Raw genomic sequence first — 20,681 nt, forward strand, 5'->3', positions numbered from 1 at the left:
TTCCAGATGACATTTGGTGTTTTCCTCTGGCGTCTGGATGTGCACAGAGTGCAGTCTCTTCTGGTTTCCCAGGCGTGTCTGCCTCTCTGAAGGTTTAGCTCTCCCTCCCACGGGATTTGGGTGCAGAGAACTGTTTATCCGGTCTGTTTCCTTCAGGTTCCTGCGGTGTCTCAGGCGCAGGGGTCCTGCTGCTCCTGGGCCCTCCCCTACGGGAACCCAGAGGCCTTATATAGTTGCCTCTTGGGCCAGGGATGTGGGCAGGGGTGGGCAGTGTTGGTGGTCTCCTCCGCTCTGCAGCCTCAGGAGTGCCCACCTGATCAGGCGGTGAGGTCTCTCTCCCACGGGGTTTGGGAGCAGAGAGCTGATGATTACATGTTTAACAGCAGAGTAAAACCTTAGACGTGCCAAGAGAGTTAGGTAACATGCACTCCGGGCAATGCGTCACCATTGAAAGTCTAGGATGAGCACGCTGGGGAGATATCTTAGTGAGTAAGGGCACTTACTCTGCAAGGCTGAGGATCTGAGTTCAAATACCACCCAGCCTCCATGTGAAAAATCTAGGCACGACTACCCGTGTCTGTAACCCAGCACCGGGGAACAGAAACAGGCAGATCCCAGAAGCCCATTGGCTCTCCAGCCTGGCCAAAATGGTGAGATTCTGGCTCAGTAAGCGACCCTGTCTAAGAGGATAAGGTAGAAAGTAATAGAAGATTACAGCAGACACCTTGAGTTAGCTATTGCACTGTGCACACAAGTGTACACTCACAGGCATGCATCACACACACTGAGGCATACACACACACACACACACACATACACACACATACATACACATACACACACACATACACATACATAACACACACATACATACACATACACACATACACATACACAACACTCACACACATACACACACATACACACACATACACATACACAACACTCGCACACATACACACACATACACACACATACACATACACAACACTCACACACACATACACACACATACACACACAACACTCACACACATACACACATACACACATACACACATACACACACACATCTAGAGTGATTGAATTCTAAAGTACAAATAGCCAACAAATACTTCACAGCATGCATTGCAGACTTGTAGAATACCCGTGTCTTAGTTTCATTTCCTGTCACTGTGATCAAATAACATGACAAATTCAACTGAAGGAAGAATGGGTTTATCTGGCTCTCAGGGGAAGTAAGGAGCTTGAGAGAACTAGGGAACCGAGGACAACACATCCACAGAGAGCAATGGATTAATACACAATGCTTGCGCCTACCTCTCTTTCTCTACTGTCCATAGTCCAGGATTCCCCCTCTTCACCCCCAGTGAGTGGTACCTCCTACCTACAATGGGTATGCCTTCACACTTCCCCTCACTTAATCAAAATAATCCCCTACAGACAAGCCCACACGCCAACCTGATCTATACAATCCCTCACTGAGGTGTCTTCCCAGGTGACTCTAGAGTGTGTCAGTGACAAACCTGGCCATGACCACTGCTCAATGCTTAAGAGGTATTATCCTTTCTGCCTCCAGAATTTACCCCAAAGACACAGCAACAGAGATGCACACAGAACTGAGCTCAGCTAGTATTCATTATACCACCATGACCAAAACCGTCTCTCTAATTTAACTTTCTGCAGTCAAGCGCCATCTTTGGGCAGTTTGGGCACCAGGTGAATACCTGCATAGGCTGATGACAGCTGAATAACAGTGGTTGATAAACAGACTCCAGAGTCAGAACCAGGGTAGACAGAGGTAGAGCATGGACTAACAGTGCTGAAAAGGTGACTTATTGGGTGTCATCCATGGGCGACACACCAGTCCAGGTATGAAGGTTAAACAGAACTTTGTAGCATTGGAGTAGTTTCTGATACATTCAGGGGAGAATGACTCAAGGAAATTTCCACCATCCTTTCATTTTGCAAACGGTAGGGGGGGAGGGGTTATACAAGATGCAAATTGGCTGTAATTATGATAGGTTTTAAAGATCAAATGTGCTATGCATAAAACAAAGGGTAAGGATAAGTTGAGAAGACTTGTTAAGGTTGAGTCAGAGATTCAGCTCTGTGCTTCCTGGCAGCCAGGAACAGAAGGAACCACGATTATGTGTTCTTGGAGCAACGTTTTGGTATTTGTTGTTGCAAAACAAACTGTCCGAAAACATGTTGCCCTAGGACAATCACTGTACTTGTTCACTGTGTCACAGGCTAGGAATGTGGAAGTGGAGGAGGCTTGACAGTCCATCTTTGATATGGGTGGTATCGACTAGGGTAGCCAGACTGAAGGGTAAGCCTTGAAGGTGGGTTACTAATCACTAGGCCAGAGTCCCACTATTGTTTGGCTTGTCATCCTCTAGTCAGCACTTCATCCTCTAAGGCCTATGGGAGGGGCTGAGGTTTCTTGCTTATGTGATGATTGTCTTAAGGAATTTGCATTGTGTGTATACATGTGGTGTGTTATGTGCTATGTATGTGTGCAAGTGTGTGCAAGTGTGTGCATGTGCATGTTTACCTATGTGTGGGTGCACAAGGAAACCAAAGGCTGATGTTGGATATCTTACTCCATCATTTCCCACCTTATTATTTTTTTTTTCAGATAAGGTCTTTTACAAAACCTGGAGCTCAACCAACCTGGCTAGACTAGCTGACTGGTGAGCTCTAGGGATGCTTCTGCCTGTGCTCCCCACACAGTGGAATACCAGCTGCCTGATGCTGAGTCCAGCTTTTTATGTGAGTGTTGAGAATCTGAACTTAGGTCTTGGTGGTTGCACAGCAAGCAGTTTATCAACCAAGCCATCTTCCAAGCCCCGGTGCTTACACTTTTAATCTGACAACCAATTCCTCAGAGTCTGTAACACCAGTAAAGGCATCCAGAGCAGACACAGGACAGTCTCCATGGAATTGTCTTGGTCAAAGAGTGAGAGGACCCACTGATCCAAGGGGCTAGAGAATTTGATTTTGTCTCCTAGTTGGGACAAAAGACAAAGATATGCCCTAGAGAGCATGTAGGATGGCAGGCACTGGCATGGCTATCTTTGAAAGAAGAGCTGCCAATGAAACATGAAGAAAGCTCTTGCCTTTGTAAGGGGAAATTATATCACTGCCCAGGGCTGAGTCTGTAGGATGAAGAACATGGGATGTCTTGTACACCATCACTGCACAGTGTCTGCAGCAATGTCATCAAGTGCCAGTGTCTAAAGCAGATAGAGCAGTTTTCAATGTTGTACACTTAGTAGCTCTGAAAAATACAAAAGCAACCAAAGAAAACAAACAAACAGAAAGCCCATCTTGTATCTTAGAGCCTAGGTCTTTAGAAACTAGTTATGATCTTTGCAACCTACATTTCTCTTTCAGTAGATTAATGGTCACATAGTATAGCATCTTTTGTGATGCCCAGACCTGGCCCAGCTCTGTGAGGGCTGTAGGGCTATCCATTAGTCCTCTGCCTTCCTGGCCTTGCATCTGGCAGGTCCAGTAACACATAGCAATGTGTAGTGCGGAATCTAAACTTTTCAGGTTTGTTCCAAGATATTCCCGTGTTAGGTTCGTGTTAGACATGAGGTGTCTAAACCCTGTTTGCTAGTCTAGGCCCAGGGAGGCCTCTTCAAATCCAGCCTTCATAAAATGTCTTACAACCTAACACAGCAGCTTAGCAAACCAAAATCTAACTTACCTTTGACCAGTCTACTGTCTCCGTGCTTCTCTTTGATTTCTTGTATATCCATTCCTTTTCTCTGGCTATCAGCCCGCATGGTTTGGCTGCAGATTTTGGGACTAGACCGCTGGTAGGATCTAAAATCACCATTAAACCCAACTTCTTGACCATACTAGATCTGTTAGAATTTCCCCTTTAACCATATCTAGACATAGAGGCTTGCTAGTAGTCCCAATGCTTGGCCCAACTCACCATGGGCGAACTTGACTTCTCTTGCATGGGAAACTTGAGGATATGACTCTGAGTCTACTTCCCAGATACCTGAAGTTTCAATATCCATGGGAGCTCCTTGTCTTGCCCACCAGAAAAACTCAGTACAGGGTTATTGCTAGTGGCCAGCCCTGAGTGAGGGCATGGTATTTCTCATTCTCAGTGTTTTGCACTATGGTTGGCCCTCAGCTGCCAGTGGAGATTTATTATTTATTTATCCATTATTCTGAAAAGAGGTTAAAAATACATGGAGGGTCTAAATCCTGGCCAAGGGTGACAGTAGGACAGACTCTTGGGATCTGGCTCCATTGATCCTTCTGATGGCTTCTGACAGTCCAGGGACACAATGGAGGACTTCAAGGACCTTCTCTCCAGTGCCAGGCTGCTGCCAACTTCACGGGTTATCAGTCTACCTCCTGGATTCTACCCTGATATGTAAGGCAGGTGTGGAGAACCCCCAGTTTCTGACCTTTGTTAATATGATTCTCTTTTAAAGACAGTGGGGTGTGAGGAGAACAAAACTGGGTCTATTTTGTTGTGCTAATCTACTGGGTGTTTGGACCTCTGGCCTGATACTACCCTTGATGTAGCCACAGACGACTGATCTGAGAGTTGTCTGTCTGTTGAAAATTCTCCATTATTCTACCTCCCTCTTTCGGATTGGGTCACCTCCATATTCCCTTCCAATATACCATTTGTCCTGCTGTCCAAGTCTATTTGATAAAATGTCACTATACCAGCTGCCTACTATTCTGTGCATTCATAGAATCCCCGATGGGTTCATTCATTATATTCATTTAGTCAATGGCTTCCTTACATCTATTTGTGCTCAGTTCTCAGAGAGCTAATGTTTAAAATTAATGTTAATAGTTATAATTAATAAGTGAACTAAATAATTAGATTTTACCAACTTATAAGCTAATTTTACCTACTTCGCTTCACTATAAGGTCTTCCAAAGGATTGACTGAGTGTGTTTGCATGGCTCCTGGGTTCCAGACCTCTTGCTGATGGTTTCCTACCCCATTTCAAGAAGAACCTAGAAAACTTGCACCCTGACCATTCTAATCTAGGTGGGCTGCCAGTCAGGGTTTCTTGCCCTGAGGAAAATCCTCTTTTTTAGCCTTACTTTGATCCTCCATCTCAGGCATTTTCCTTCCACAGATGGTAGCAAAGGTTAAAATAGATGACCAGTTATTTCCAGAGCCTCGTCCTTCACACTTACTTAGGAATTGCAGTGAGTCCCCATGGCTGTGTCTCCAAGACAGTCAGCACCTTGGAGATTCAAAGCTTTGGTCTCATATTCCAGCAGCAAATTATTTCCAACAAAGCCTTGGAGTCCTGTAGTCCCCATGCAGGGCTAGGAATTGAGGTAGAAGGGCACCCCATTATTGCAAACAATCCCTCTGGTATTTTCCTAGAATGGGATGCCTACACCTCATCTTACTGGATGGGAGTTACAGGGAGTTGTGTGCCCAGGCTGAGGTGCTCCTGGCCAGGTTTGCAGAAGGGAGGATTCAGGAAAACAAAGCTATAGCACCAAGCTGAAAAACTCAGTGTTAATTCCTGTGAGGGGAAAGCCCCTGGCACCTGCATAGCCTGCCCAAACCTCCTATCCAAGCGAGATCTTGTCTTGCACCAGCTACTTTCTGACTCTGTATTTCCAGTTCTCTGCTTCCTAATCAAGCAATTCCCCTTTCTTGCTAAACTGCCACCTAAGTCCCTAGCCTTCACGTTAGCCGTCTGCCTGCCAGCCATTGGAGAGCTGGGTACATGCTCTTAGGGAGCCCTGGATGGATGAGTTTGAGGTTTTAGAAGAAGAGCAAGTAGCTGGGCCCAGCTATCAGATCCTTCCCATTCGAGTTCCACCAAGCACGGTTGCTTCCTTCCTCTCTAGGAGTATCTCTTGTAAGCAGTGTGCAGCAAGCTTCCACATCAAGGCCTACTGTTCTTGGCTTGGGAACTGTTTTTAGCACTGAGTCTTCAGTGCAGACATCTCCGCAGTGGAGGGGGCAGACCTCTCATCTTATCAGAATGCTCTGTGTGACTTCTCCACCCTGTCCCTTGACTTTACACCTCCTTAGGACGGCTTTCAGAAAGCCCGCTGCTTGCTGCCTGTACTCGGGGAACAGTGCAGGACTATATGTGGATTTGTTGGAATCAGGCAGAAGGAAGTGAAGACACCCTCTCCTGATACATGACATGTGAGAACATTCTCTTGACAGCAGCAGCCCCCAGTAATAGTAACAGCTCCCAGGGCCTCTGACAGGCCGCAGCCCATCACCTTCAGCACCCTGCCAAGCTTCACAGCTTCCCTGAGGCAGGAAGAGGAGGGGCTAAAGAGGCAGAGGGCCTGGGGATCAAGGCTCAAGATAAGTATCAAGAGGCAGAGATATGTTGGGGGGAGCAATGGGGTGCCAGTGACACAAGGAGAAACTGAGGTAAAGAGGAATGAAGATGGTGAATAGAGGAGACCCAGTTAGACGGAGAAGCGACAGTGACAAAGATAGAGGCCCCTAAAAAGTGACGGTGTGGAAATAATTGTATCACCTCATCACCACCCCCAAACTCTCCTAGGGCTCCCTAAGTCCTGCATATGTCCTCCTTGCCTTGAAACCCAGCAGCCTTGGAGGGGAGAGAAGTTACAATAGAGGCCTCACACCAGGCCACAAGTGACAATAACACTTGGAGCCTATAGAGGTCTCCAGGACATAAGGTTCTTTGGGCTTAGGCTCTAGGAAACAGCCTTCTCCCTGATGACTAGATGGGAGGTAGTCAGGGATGAAGACTCCTGGTGAAGCTATTTATTTCAAAAGAGAATATCTTTTTAAAAAAATGGAAAATATGACTTTCTCCTATTTATAAATAACCCTTTCCCGCCCCTACTCCCTCATTAGAAGAGGAAACAAGGCCCACTCATCGCGGAGAACTTGGGAACTATAACAAGATGCAGGAACAAGGGAGTGCAGTCCCATCACCTGATGATAGGCACTGCGGGCAATCTGCCCACTCTCCTTCTCCTCCGTCAGTCCACAGCGTCATGTAATTAGCAGTAATATGCCACAGGCATCTTATCAAATATTACTTGACATTGCTACTTTCATTAGTGTGTGTATCCTAATATCTGGCGGAGTCTTCTTGATCAAGATGATCCCTCGCTGTGTACCTCATTTGCATCTAACTTTGCCACTATGAAGAACATGTTCATAAATGTCTGCCTGCTCATATCCTTGCATAAGTTTCTGATTATCTCTATGGAAGATATCAGAGAGAGAGAGAGAGAGAGAGAGAGAGAGAGAGAGAGAGAGAGAGAGAGACAGAGACAGAGAGAGAGACAGAGACAGAGACAGAGAGAGAGTATGATGGGGAGGGATTTACTGTGTCAATAGCCACCAGTTTGTGTGTGTCAATAGCATGTACAATGTGTCAAGTACATGTCTGTGTGTGCTTGAATGTGGAGGTTAGGGGTTATGTTGTGTGTCTTTAGGTTGTTCTCCACTTCATGTTTTATAGCAAGGTCTCACCAATTTGCCCTCTCTAGCCACAGCATCAGTACCATGCCATCAGTACAGGCCCCCGGGCTCCATGAATTCTGAATTATAAAACCTGAAAGCCACCTTGAATCACATGTAGCTACTTACACTTACATAAGGATTATCAAGACAAGTTTAAAGTTTCCAAAGTAGCCCTCAGTTACAACCTTTGCTTGAATTTGGGCTAATTGTGCCCCTCTCCAAAGGCCCTTGGGTTGGCATTTTAGATCCCAATGAGTGGCACTACTGGGAGGTGGCAGAATCAGACTCTGAAGAGGTATGGGCAAGTAGGCGGTCTTTATACCTCTGGAGGAGCACCATTGAACGGGAGGTATGGTAGGACTATCGGTTGTCACAAGGAGGCTATTATGAAAAGCACAGGCTATTCTGAAAAGTCCTCTTTGTGTCTGGACTGAATCATAATCACTTGCTCTTATCATTGCTATGGGCAGTCAAGGTGTGTCTCTCTCTTTCAAGGGATCTTGTTTCTGGCATCAAAATTCAAGGAGAAAAAGGTGACTGCAGGTCATGTTCATCATTGTGATGGTTTGAATGAGAATGGCCCCAGGAGACTCATATTTTGAATACTTGATCTCCAGTTGGTAAGCTGTTTGGAAGCAATTAGGAAGTGTGACCTGCTTGGAAGAGAAGTGTCACTGGGGACAGGCTTTGAGATTTTCAAAGTTCACACCATTTCCAGCATCCTTAGTTAGTACTCTCTGCCTTTTACTTGTGGATATGGATGTAAACTCTCAGCTACAGCTTGAGGACCATGCATGTCTGTCTGCTGCCATGCTCCATGCCATGATGGTCATAGACTTCTGGAACTGTAAGCTCCAAATAATCTCTGTCTTCTATAAGTCGCCTTGGTTATGGTATCTTATCACCACAATACAAAAATAACAAAGACAACCACATTTTGTTGCATCCTCATAGATGGCTATAGCAGCAGACAGCAGAGATTCAGAATGTTTCCTATTATTGAGGAAGACTCTTACACAGCCTTGACCAAGAAGATTGACACCCTCCATTCTGGAGTGGTCCCTCCATCTTTGATTCCCTCCCACCAACTAGTGTGTGTCTTCAAGGTTTGTAATGAGCCAGTCCTCTTGAAAACACAAACTCGATCTCATTGGTCAAGCCCAAAGCCTTTATGGATCCCCTTTTACCTGTTAGTGCCTGTTTTCATTGCTGTTTTATTGCTGTGCAGAGATACCATGACCAAGACAACTCATAAAATACAGCATTTTATTGAAGGCTTGCTTACAGTTACAGTTTAGTCCATTGACATTATTCAAGACACATGGCAGACATGGTGCATGAGGAGTAGTTTTAGACCTACATCTTAATCAGTAGGCAGAGATAAAGAGACACTGGGCCTGGCATGGGCTTTTGAAACCTCAAAGCCTACCTGCAGTGGCACATTTTCTCCAGCAAGACCACACCTCCTAATCCTTCTAATCCTACATAAGAATTCCACTCCCTAGTGACTAAACTTTCCAATATTTGAGCCTATGGGCACCACCGTATTTAAACCATCACAGTGTCCATATTAAGAATCAGCAAGGGGCCACCCACCCATCTTCAAATTTTCCAACCCAGAATTGCTTCTGTCTAAAGGAAATGCAGGGACAAAATGGACCATAGACTAAAGGAAAGGCCATCCAGAGACTGGCCCAATTTAGGATCCATCCATGCTCAGACACCAAACCCCAATGCCATTACTAATGCCATGTTGACTTGCAGACAGGAGCGTAGCATGACTGTCCTGTGAGAGGCTCTACCAGCAGCTGACTAAGAAAGATGCAGATACTTACAGCCAAGCATTGAACTGAGGTTGGGGACCCCTATGGAAAGAGTTAGGAGAAGGAGCTGAGGTGATTGCAGCCCTATAGGAAGAACAACAGTATCAACTAACACAGATCCCTCAGAGCTCCCAGAGACTAAGCCACCAACCAAAGAGCATACATTGGCTGGTCCATTGCCTCCTCTACATTTGTAGAAGAGGACTACCTTGTCTGGCCTCAATGGGAAAGGGCACACCTAATCCTGTAGAAACTTGATGTCCCAGGGAAGGGGGATGCTAGCAGGATGAGGTAGGAGTGGGTGGGTGGATGGGTAAGTGGAGGAGCTCCTCTGAGAAGCAAAGAGGAGGGGGAGGAGGATGAAGAATTACATTTACAATGTAAGTAAAATAATTAATAAAGATGAATAAATAAAAATAAAAATTAAATAAATAAAGGAAACAAAAAATTCAGCAAAAATCCATAACCATCTTTCCTCTTTCCCCCATCACTTTCTCTGTACAATGATCACACACAGCTATGACTTGAACAACCTATAACCCCTTGAGTATAGTGATGGACACATAGTACATCTCACACTCAATGAACCCAAGTTGGGTGGAATGAAAGAATGTTACCTTACCTGGCTTCCTACTCTGCTTACTTTTTCTTTCAAGTACCTGTCACTACTGTCTCTTCCATACCCACTGCCTCCTCTAGAACGTGTGCCCCAGTTGCCTCTCAGCTTTTCAGCCAAGATCATGTGTAGAATGTGTGCTTCATGAAGGCAATAACTTGCTCTTATTGTGGACTACTGAATCCACAGAGCAAGCTACAGGGTCTGGCACTCAGTAATTGAACAATAAATATCTATGGGTGAAAGGTTGTATTCTAGACCCTTGAGTTTTTGTGTCCTCGGGGGTTAGAAAAACTGGAAAGGAAACAGTCTTCAACCACAGAAGTTTGTGCTTCAAGCCCTTTGCATTTACAATCTGATCTTACGTTGCATAGCTAGTGTTCACATTCCTATGACCAACCACTGTTTATTCTGTGAAAAAAAAATGGTGTTACTTACACAATATGGATTATTTGGCAATGATTTGATCTAAGAGAAGCTGATAGGTGGTACCATTTCTGATCTGAGAAGGTGCACCAAGTATTCAGCCCCTGAAAGTTATACAATATAGGTGATCTATAGCTCAGGTGAAAATAAATGTGTGTAAGTGTCTCTCTGTGCCAATTCTCTGGTGCTGATTTCTGGGAAAATCTGAACAGCAGCCAGTGATCATTTAGCATCTGCATTAGTTACTTTTCGTGTTGTTATGACTAAATACCTGAGAAGAAGCGACTTAAGAGAAGAAAGTTTTGTTTTGCTTTGCAGTGTAGTAGATACAGCCCATTATAGTGGGAAATGTGTGGTGCCAAGAGAATGAGGTGGATGTTCACATTGCCTCTGGAGTCAGGAAACAAGAGCAGGCTCATGGTTCAGCCTACCAAAAATTAAGACCCTCCCTCCATCTGTTTCACATCTTTGACAATGAGGCACCACCTCCCAAAGAATGTACAACCTTTTCAAACAATGTCACTAGCTGAAGACCAACTGTTCAAACCAGAGTCTGAGAGACATTTCAATTTTAACCACTATTCTGGCCTATCTGTTTACCATAGCAACTGATGCTGGTCGTGCAGGGAGAAACTGGGAGAGTATATCAGGAAGAAAAATTAGGGACTGGACTTCAAGTCATCCAATGAACTATAGAGACCCTCTCACCTCTTCCCTGTTTTCCTTCCTGTGTACTTTTATCCAATATCTTCCCAAAGACAGTTTCATCTCATGTTGATTTCTTAATAGTCCTATTTTCCAGTAGGAAAATTTAGTCCATTAACTCTTATTGTACAACAGTTTTATATGTTTTCTTCTCCTTAAGGTTGACTTTATGTCTACCATTCATGTTCTCTTCCCACTCCAATGATGGTTTTCTTGTTTCTTCATCTCATGATTAAGTACATGCTTCTCTAGTCCACAAAGACGAAATGACAAAGGGTCCTTCTGCTTTCACTGCACAATATTGCGAGGCTTTCAAAACCCCTTCACTTCTACCCTTTCTGCTCCTCTTCTCCAAAGTCCTAACTTTTTCCCAAAATAGTCTTATTATAATTAGTTCCAGACTGTTATTTGATTTTTTTTCCTTTCTAATATGTGTCATTTCTGATTCAGGTCTTTATTTAGCACTTTCATTACACATTCCAAGAAACTCTATAATTATCCACTTATATTTAATCATATATAGATTAATTACTCACAGCTATGTGTTTCTCTCTGTCTCTCTTTATGTCTCTCTCTCTCTCTCTATCTCTCTCTCTTTCTCTCTATCACATAGTTTATGTTCTGACTTTTTAAAATCAGAATCCTATTTGGTATGGTGTTTTTCAAAAATATTAAAATTGTTTTGAGTCCTTTTCCCTCACAATTATGTTTAATTCTCTCTCATCATATGGGCTGGTCTGATCAAATGAGCACGAGGAAGCATATATGTAGCTTCTGAGGGTCAGCCATGGAACACTTGCCAGCCTTGATGGCTCTGTGGGAAGGGAGTGATGGTCACTGGTTATGAAGAAGGGGCTTGCTACTATATGGACACAGTAGCCCTACAGAGTCACTTATACGGAGCAAAATAGATGTCTCTTGCCACGGGAACCATCGATTTAAGGATAGGCCCTCCATTCTGTCAGCTCTTCTGATTCTAGTGTGAATGGCACACACACACACACACACACACACACACACACACACACACACACACACACACACACACACACACCGAACCCCAAAGGGAGGCGCTCTGTCTTGCCATTATTTCCTTACCCATAGTCATGCAAGAGGGCTGAACCCACATCAGAGAGGGCTAGGAAGACTATGAGGCTGTCTTGGGTACACTACACTGGATCCCAAGTCTTCCTCTTGGAGTCTTCATGGATGAAGGCCTCAGGAACCTCTAGTTCTTGAATGTTCTTTTCAGTTCTCAATGGCTGAAACTCAAACTCTCACCTACATTAGAGACAGAATGGCATTCTGTCAGACCTCAAGAGCCAGCTCACTGTGTGCATACACATCTTGCTGTTCAATGACCCTGCACTTAGCAGCTTTGAGAAGCAGTATGATTGGATTAGATGGGGAGGGAAACCACTTCTTTCTCAGACTTCACCTGTCTACTGATATCATTCCCTGAGCCTCAATAGAAAGTGAATCCCACACCCTCCCACACTCAGTGCCTTGTCTGTGATGCAGCCTCTCTTGATGCAGACTGGTGGGTGGTAGCCTCTCCACCACATGGTGGGAGTCTAGAGGCTAGATCTCCATTTTTGCTCTCCTCTGTTCACTGGAGCCACACAAGGCTCATGGGATTTCTGAGAAAAAAACTTCCCGAGCAGCTTGAGTAGAACAGTATTCCTCCTCTATTGCAGAGAAGAGCATTGTTGAATCTACTCAGTCTCAAAGATGGGTATACTTGCAGTAGCTGGAAATTGGAATGAGGTAGCAACTCTTTATTTTTTTTCCTTTCCTGTTACTGTAATGGAATACCCAAGGCAAAGTTTTATAAAGCAACAAGATTTAATTAGGTCACAGTTATTGACATTCAAGGGCATGGAGCTACTCCTGTTTAGTTTTGCTGAAAGCCCTATGGTGATGTCATCATAAAGGTGGGAATGGCTGAGAGGGAGAGACCATCTGGCGAGACAGGAGTCAGAGAAGAAAGGGGACAGCTCTTTTTTTCTATCAACCCTCTAACTCAGGGCCCCTCAGAAATTGCTTTAACTCACTCTTTCTCAGTGACCCTAATTACTAATTACTTTTCAACGCTCCACCCTTACAGACTCTGTACCACATTCAAACTCATGGTTTGAATACCCATAAGCCCTTGGAAGGCAAACTACATCCCAACCATAGCAGGTGGGGTTACACTCAAAGATCCTACCTAGCCTGGACTCTCTAACACTAAGGCCACATGCTTCAGGGACTTGAAACAGATGTCAATGCAAGGCAGGAGGTGGCGTGTCTTTATTCTGTACAGTCCCTATGGGTCCTAGTCCAGTTCCAGGACCTGCCAAGAGGATAGTTCTAGCAAACCCAAGATAGTCAACTTGGACTCTAGGGTGCATATGTTTGGCCTCCCATATTTGTTTTATGCAGGAACCTCACATCTTATAGTCTGTTCTTCCAGGGGTGCCTATGAGCCACCTTGTTGAAAGGAAAGCTACTGAGTTCAGAAATGTTTTGAGCACTTGACAAATCATGTTATATTTAACATCTGAAGTTTGCACGAGCAAATGCGAAGCAGAAACCCAATAGAGAGTAATTGAAATTCACTGAACCAAAAATTCCTCACACGCTCTTGGCCTCAGCTTTGCCCCTCTTTTCAGCCCATTGTGATGCTCTGTAATTTGTGGGAGCACGTTTTTTAGATAATACTTGGGGAAAGACAAGTCTCATGGAGACTCTAGAGACTCGGGGTTCACACTGACACTGGTTTCTTCTTAGCTCTTCTTCAGATGGTTCCCACAGCAGGGTCCACAGATTGACGTTGCCTAAGAACATTTTGGAAGCCAGATTCATTCAGTCCTAGCAGTTCTGAGTCCTGCTTAGGTCTAGAACCCCTGGCCTTCTGGCTGAGAATCTAAAGCAAGCCACATTGTCATTAAGTTTTTACTTCTGTTACTCAATGGCTTCATGACCTTGGGTGAGTTGCTTAAACACTTCATGTGAAGTAGGTTACCTCCCTGATAGGAAAGTCTCTCTGTCTCTGTGTCTCTGTGTCTGTCTCTGTCTCTCTCAACACACACACACACACACACACACACACACACACACACGTAAACTATGCATATAAAGTGCTTAGAATAGTATTGACAATGGGTTGATTGCCATCATGGTCAGTACTTTTGAGTAGCTCTACATCTATACTGTAAGGAGAGATGGGCATTATGAAAACAAACTGCATGACAAGGACAGAACTAAGGGTTGGTAGGTTTGGAATGTAACTTAATACAACTACATTTTTCCATCTAGCCTCTGGCCTTGTCCCATGCCAACATTTGTTTTGTGTATCCATGTTCCAGAACCATCTTTTCATTACTGTCCATAGTCCTCAGTTATGGGCCACCGATCTCAAGAAAAGGGCTGTTTGCAGGAAGGAGTATTGCTCCCAGCTGAGTTTGGAGGTTGGCTTCAGGTAGACTTCAGGTATGAGAGTTTGTTCTCAGTCTTAGGAGACTTTCTCTGAAGCCACAGATAGATGACACCCTCCTCAGGACACAAGCAGGGATGTATCTATGATATAGTATCTCAGTAACTTGGCCAAAGATATCGTGTAGCAGGGTCAGGATTTGAACCCATGGCCTCAGACTCTCTGTTTAGTGTTCCTCCATCACTATAGTGTGTCCCACCTGAAGGACCCTAGCTACCATGCACCAAGTCTGACCAGCCCAAAGTACAGAAAGGACACTGCAATCTAAGGGTACCTGAAGACCACTTAGAGGTATCCAGCATGGAGTGGCTGAGTTGCCACAGAAGCCTAGGCCTTACTCTTAACATCAATATGTAGATGAGTCCCCAGCTCAATTCCTAGTAAAAGGCATTTAGACAGTCCTCAACTTGAAACAGGTTTGGGGATGGGTAGACCTAAGGAATGTTTTCCAACTGTATGATACTTTACAAATAACAAGCAATCTTTAAAAACTACTTTACATCTTCTTACAATATGTAGCAAGACACCCTCTCTCACTCTGCTCAGCTCACTGAAAGATGAAGCTCATTGAACGTGGAGGGACAGGTGCTATGTGGGGATGTGTGTGTGTTGGGGGGTACTGGGGAGATGGCTCAAATGCAAGCATGAAGGCCTGATTTTGATGTAAGAAGCTAGTTAAACCAATATGCACTCGTAACCCCAGTGCTGACAGAAGGCTCCCTGGGATTCACTGGTCACCCACTCTTGACTGAGACACCCTGTCTCAAAAAATACAGTAGAAAGCAGTTGAGGAAAATGCTTGATGTTAACCCCCTCACATACAAGTACAACCACTGCTCTAAACGCCTGTGTGCGCGCGCGCACACACACACACACACACACACACACACACACACACACGAGTCTGGCTAAGCTAAGGTGTTTGATAGGTCAGGAGGTGTACTAAAAGCGTTTTCATGTTAAGATATTTTCATCTTACTGTGAGCTTAACAAGATGAAGCTCATTGAAAGTGGAGGGACAGGTGCTATGTGGGGAGCAGCACTTGAGAATCTTGTCTTCTCCCTCCCTCCCCCCACCTCCCCAGCATCTCGCCCTAAGTGAGAAGGAGCAATCACCTAAGGTGAGGTGGGAGTCTATCTGCACTGAGTGTCCCTGTCCCACCCCAGAGGTCCACTGGGGACAGGCTCAGCTAGCAATTGCAAGAAGCTTCCGGAAAGACAAACAAAAGGTAACTGGAATGTGCCCCAGGGGGCCCATTAGCTTCCTGGAGCCTCCAGAGCATTCCCAGGAGGGACCGTGGCTGGGCGTGTGTGATCAGCGGCAGGTACTGTCACAGGCAGCTGCTGGCATATTAATATTCCAGATAAATGGCTTTTGGCTCAGGCGAAAGATCCTGCTTGGGAGCAGGCTTTTCTTTGAAGCTCCTGAGAGGGGCAGCTTGCAGAAAAAGGCGAAGGGAAAAGGCAGCTTAGAAAAAAAAATTATTCCACTCCAAAGCCTCTGCCCCAATCCATCTCTGTTTATTTAGTGCCTCTCCCTCTCCTGATTCATGGCAGGCTTACAAGAAAGGAAAGCTAGACAGGGAGAAAAGGAGGGAGACTGGGCGGGGGTTGGGGGGGAGGGAGAAAGCAGAAAGGAGAAAGGGGAAGGAGAACAGAGGAGAAAAAGAGAGGGGGAGGGAAGGAGAGAGAGAGGAGGGGAGGAAGGGAGGGAGGGAGGAAGGAAAGAGATAAATAGGAGAGCTTGACTGCAAGCATCATGTCCTCTCCCAGGAAACCTGTCAACAATTAGCCAGGAGGCTGAGGTGCTGAAGCCTCAGAGCCTTCCTGAGAAGGCTACACAGGCAAGTATCCTTGGCACCTCCCCAGCCACCCCATGACTCCTAGCTTCGCCATATCTTAGCTATGAGACCCTGACTGGACCACTTAGACTCTCTGAGCTTGTCTGACACACAAAAGAGGGAGGAGAGAGGCATGAAGCCCTTTCTCCTGGATGGTTGAGCAAACGCAGTCATAGACACAAAGCAACTCCCCAGTGCCTTTTGGGAGGGGATTTTAGATGCCATCTGTTACAAGACAGAGGCTCCAGGCTGGCAAACTGACTCAGAGGGTAAGAGCACTTACTGTGCAAGTCTGAGAAGCTGAGTTCAATCTCCAGCCCCGGCATTAAAGAAGGAGGCAAGCATGGCTACTTGCATTCCTGGAGCCTGGAGCTGGGAGGGAGAGAGATGACAAGAGGATCAGTGTGGTTTGTTGGCTGCCAGGGTAGCTCCAGGTTCAACGACAGACCCTATCCCAAGGGAATAAGACAGAGAGGGATAGAACAGGGCACCAATATCCTGCTTATGCTCTATTGAAAGGATGGGCATGCGTAGGTCTGTGCATACACATGTGTAGGATGCGTATGTAGATGTGCTTAATACACACACACACAGAGGCAGATAGACACAGAGACAGACAGACATACACACAGAGACAGACAGACAGACAGACAGACAGAGACAAGGAGAGACAAACACACAGAGACAGACAGAAAGACACAGAAATAGACTGAGACAGATATACACAGAGACAGGCATATACACACAGAGACAGACACACACACACACAAGAGACAGATATAAACACAGAGAGACAGACAGAGACAGACACACATACAGACAGACATAAACACAGACACACAGACACACACACATATATATGTACATATATATATATATATACATATATATATATATATATATTGATAGAGACAGAGAGAGACAGAGAGAGAGAAACACAGCAGCAGCGCTAAGGACAGATGGACCCATCCAAGGAGCCTGAACAGAACTGGTGCCATTTATTTCTGACTGCTGAGGTATGCTGGGGCCATGAAGCCCATGGTAGTGTAAAGTTTCTCATACCCAATTTTATAGGTGGTTCCTATAAAACTGAGCCACGCAGAATGACTCAGTCAGGTAAGTTAGACACCATCACAGAATAAAGTCTTGCATTTCCATCTCCCTGGATGCACAGATGCATTTTTAACAGAGGCCAGTCTACCCCATTCTGTCTCTGTTCTCTCAAACCCTGTACTTAGACAGACCATCTTTGTCATGGTTTGTTCTGTCCAGTGGCTAGGTCAGCCTGACAGGGTATGTAAGACTTAGACAGCCCCAGCCCTTAGCTGCATGAGCATAGCTCGGAGAAACCAATTGCAAATAGGTCTCAGGTCCCACCCTAGAGGGTAGGTCCAGCATCTTGGGGTCTACAGTGGCCTTGGTAGCTCTACAGAGGAGCATGGTGTCAGACTACTGAACTTGGTGCTCCATCAGAGAAAGGGATGATGTTTCTTGATCCTTGGATCCTGTCAGGGTTGCCTGCATCCCAGTTTCCTTATCTATGACTCTTCCCAGGCCTACTGAGAGCCAAGAAAAACATGGTGCCCAATTCCTTTAAATAAAATGCATCAGCCAACCCAGGAGAAGCCAGTGTGGAACCCAGACCAGTTTGCCCAGCATACCAGTACAGAGGCCATCACTTAGGTCATATCCAGGCCTGGACTAGACCCAAGAAGGTCTGGCTGGTCCCAGCAGCAGGTAGGTATTGAACACCATAAGAATACACAATGGCAGCCATATTATGGGGCTCTTGGTGCTCACCACTCACCAGGCTGTACTGTTGGTTCCTCCAGTCTTCATCTGGGATGCAGACAACAGCGCCACCCGTGGACAAGCAGGAGCAGTGCATCCCAAACAGGAAAGGCTGCCGGGGTACTTGGTAGGTTACTCTGCAGTAGAACAGCAGCCAGACCCTTCCCAGGCTTTAGTTTGGGGCCTGGTACGGGACCATTGTTGGAGTAGGTGACTGTCACATCTCTCCTTCTCTTGAGCTGTGATTGTACGCATGCTCAGAAGGTCTTGATTACCTCTCAGAGCTGACAGAAGAACCAGAGTCAGAAGGAGAACCTGACAGTCCTTGGGCCATGCTGCAGTCCTTCTCAATTCAAGGAAGGAAAAGATGATAGAGCTGGGAGAAGAGGAGAAAAAACATATTGATCACAGCTAAGAAATGGTAGGTGGACAAAGTGGAGCCCCATGTGCTTGTAAGCACTTAGAGCAGACACATAGTGCTGCCCTTGACTTGCCCTGGGGACATGTATGCCTTGGGTATCAGTGTGTACCGATGCTTCTTAGACATCAAGGGACAGACCCAGGGAATCATGAAAATCTTTTATGTACCTGGACAAAGGCTAAGAGGTCCTGTCTCCATGAGTGGAAGCCCCAGCTCTGTAGCTAATGCCTCCCTTGGAAGAACCAATCAGAATTGGCATTAGAATCAAGAAATATGAATTACAGTCAAAACCTTCTAGAGCTGTCTCTGGAAGGGGACTTCAAAGACACAAAGCAAGGCCAGAAAATGTGCTACTCTGAAGGTCATGTGTTTTTTATGCTGTTGTCCTTGAGATCACACCTACTCAAGCCCCAATTTAGATACATCTGTCCAAGGCTAAGACTCTCAGATTCTGGTGCACTCCCAATTTCCATGTCTGTCATCATTCAGAGTGCCCTTGGGAGGCAGACACCAATTCCTTTCCTGCGATGGAGAAACAGTATCTCAGGTGACTCTGTCTCTTGACCCTCCCGTTAGTAAGACATTCCTCACATGAGGTAACAGCTCTGCCTGCTCTCTGTGTGCCACGGCCACCTGTTAGAGATCCCAGAGGATCCATCTTCACATCTGACATGGCCTCCAGAGACACTGGGTGACCAGAGACGTCACATACACAGTCTTTATCAGACTCATGGGGAGCCACAGGCAACTCTCTTCACAGAGCCATGCTGTTCTTGGTGAAGGAAGGGCTGCTTCGAAGGCATTTGTCTTACTTTATTGCAGACAACGATGACATGCAAGATGCAGGAGGATGACTGACAGTCAAAGGCCACGTGGCTGACAAGGTGAAGGAGCTGACTGAGTCTGAGGGTCTCTGATATTTACTGAATGGAACTCAAGATCTGAATTACAGTGGACTTAAATATATCATGTTCTTACAGGGGGCACTTGGCTCCTTAATAGCTATCTGACCAGCATGCAGCCCTCGTGGCCTGTGTGACCTTCAGAGGAGGGGACAGTTTGTTCCTCAGAATAGGACTAGACAGCCCAACCTACTGGCTTTAGTCCAGCAGTTCTTGGGGCCGCTTCAAGCTGAAGTGTCTGGAAACTTGCGAGGCTCATAAGCAAATGGCTTCACAGAAGTGCCTGTTAACATTTCCTCTGTTGGAGACTGAAGCAGACAGAGTCAGAGCCAGTGGGCCCCCCACGTCCCCCACAGTACCCCTGAGTCTCATTCCCCTTCCGCTCTAGCCCAGCCCTGGAAAACTCACACCCTTGTCTAAACACCAACCCTGAGCAGACCCAAGTAGAGGCCATATGTGTTAGATTATATTATTGTTTAAAATATTCGCTGGTCTTTTCCATGGAAGATTATTCCTCTCTACCCCATTAGGCTTGGCCATTTGATTCGATTTAACCAATGAAATGTGGGCAGAAGTGAACTATAGTGCTTCTGAACAGAAGCTCTGAGAGCTATTGACTTCTACTCTGTTTTCTCTCAACCAGGAGCCTCAAAATCTCTGGGAGATATGCTGCTCTCTCGGCTCTGTGCTGGAATGCAGATGGAAAAGAATATAGCCAGGACTTATGGGAAAAGATATGCAATGTGAGTAAGGAGTAAGGCTGTGTTATTGTGGGCCGCTGGGACTCTTTGTTACTGCATCGTACAATTTAGGCTAGGCTGACTGATAAACCTAACATGCCAGAAAGGGTGAGTGTTACTAAGGCAGATAATTCCTACAGATCAAAACTCCCATGACATATGCAAAGAGAGGGGAAAAAACGTGTAGATAAATCTAGAGGGAAGGGAGAGCTTGGTTCTCCCAATTCTCTTCTGTGGCCCTCTCTGCCTTCAACTGAGAAGGCAGTTAGCATCTCCCCACACTTCCCTTGGTCAGGAAGAGCCTCTGATAGGGATGGTATAAAGCCCAATTTTTCCTCAAATATTGATCTTTTATCCTTGGGAGAAAATAGTTTGTGCTCTTTAAATAAGAAAGGAAAAACAGCCCTGGAATTGATTCCTGGGTAATTTAATCACCTTTTGTTCAGACAATGCAAA

The 20,681-nt window shown here is 45.6% G+C and overlaps 1 protein-coding gene across 1 annotated transcript in view; it reads left to right on the top strand.

The window, feature by feature from the left end:
* The window catches only part of LOC134482310 (uncharacterized), a 445,899-nt gene that overhangs the window by 422,581 nt on the left and 2,637 nt on the right, over nucleotides 1–20,681 (top strand). Inside the window, exon 5 of the mRNA XM_087589281.1 lies at nucleotides 20,129–20,228. Within this exon, the coding sequence (XP_087445407.1) occupies nucleotides 20,129–20,228 (100 nt within the window). The remainder of the gene's footprint in view (nucleotides 1–20,128; nucleotides 20,229–20,681) is intronic.

Source organism: Rattus norvegicus, chromosome 16 (assembly GCF_021556685.1).
Source record: "Rattus norvegicus strain SHRSP/BbbUtx chromosome 16, alternate assembly SHRSP_T2T, whole genome shotgun sequence".
Lineage (NCBI taxonomy): Eukaryota > Metazoa > Chordata > Mammalia > Rodentia > Muridae > Rattus > Rattus norvegicus.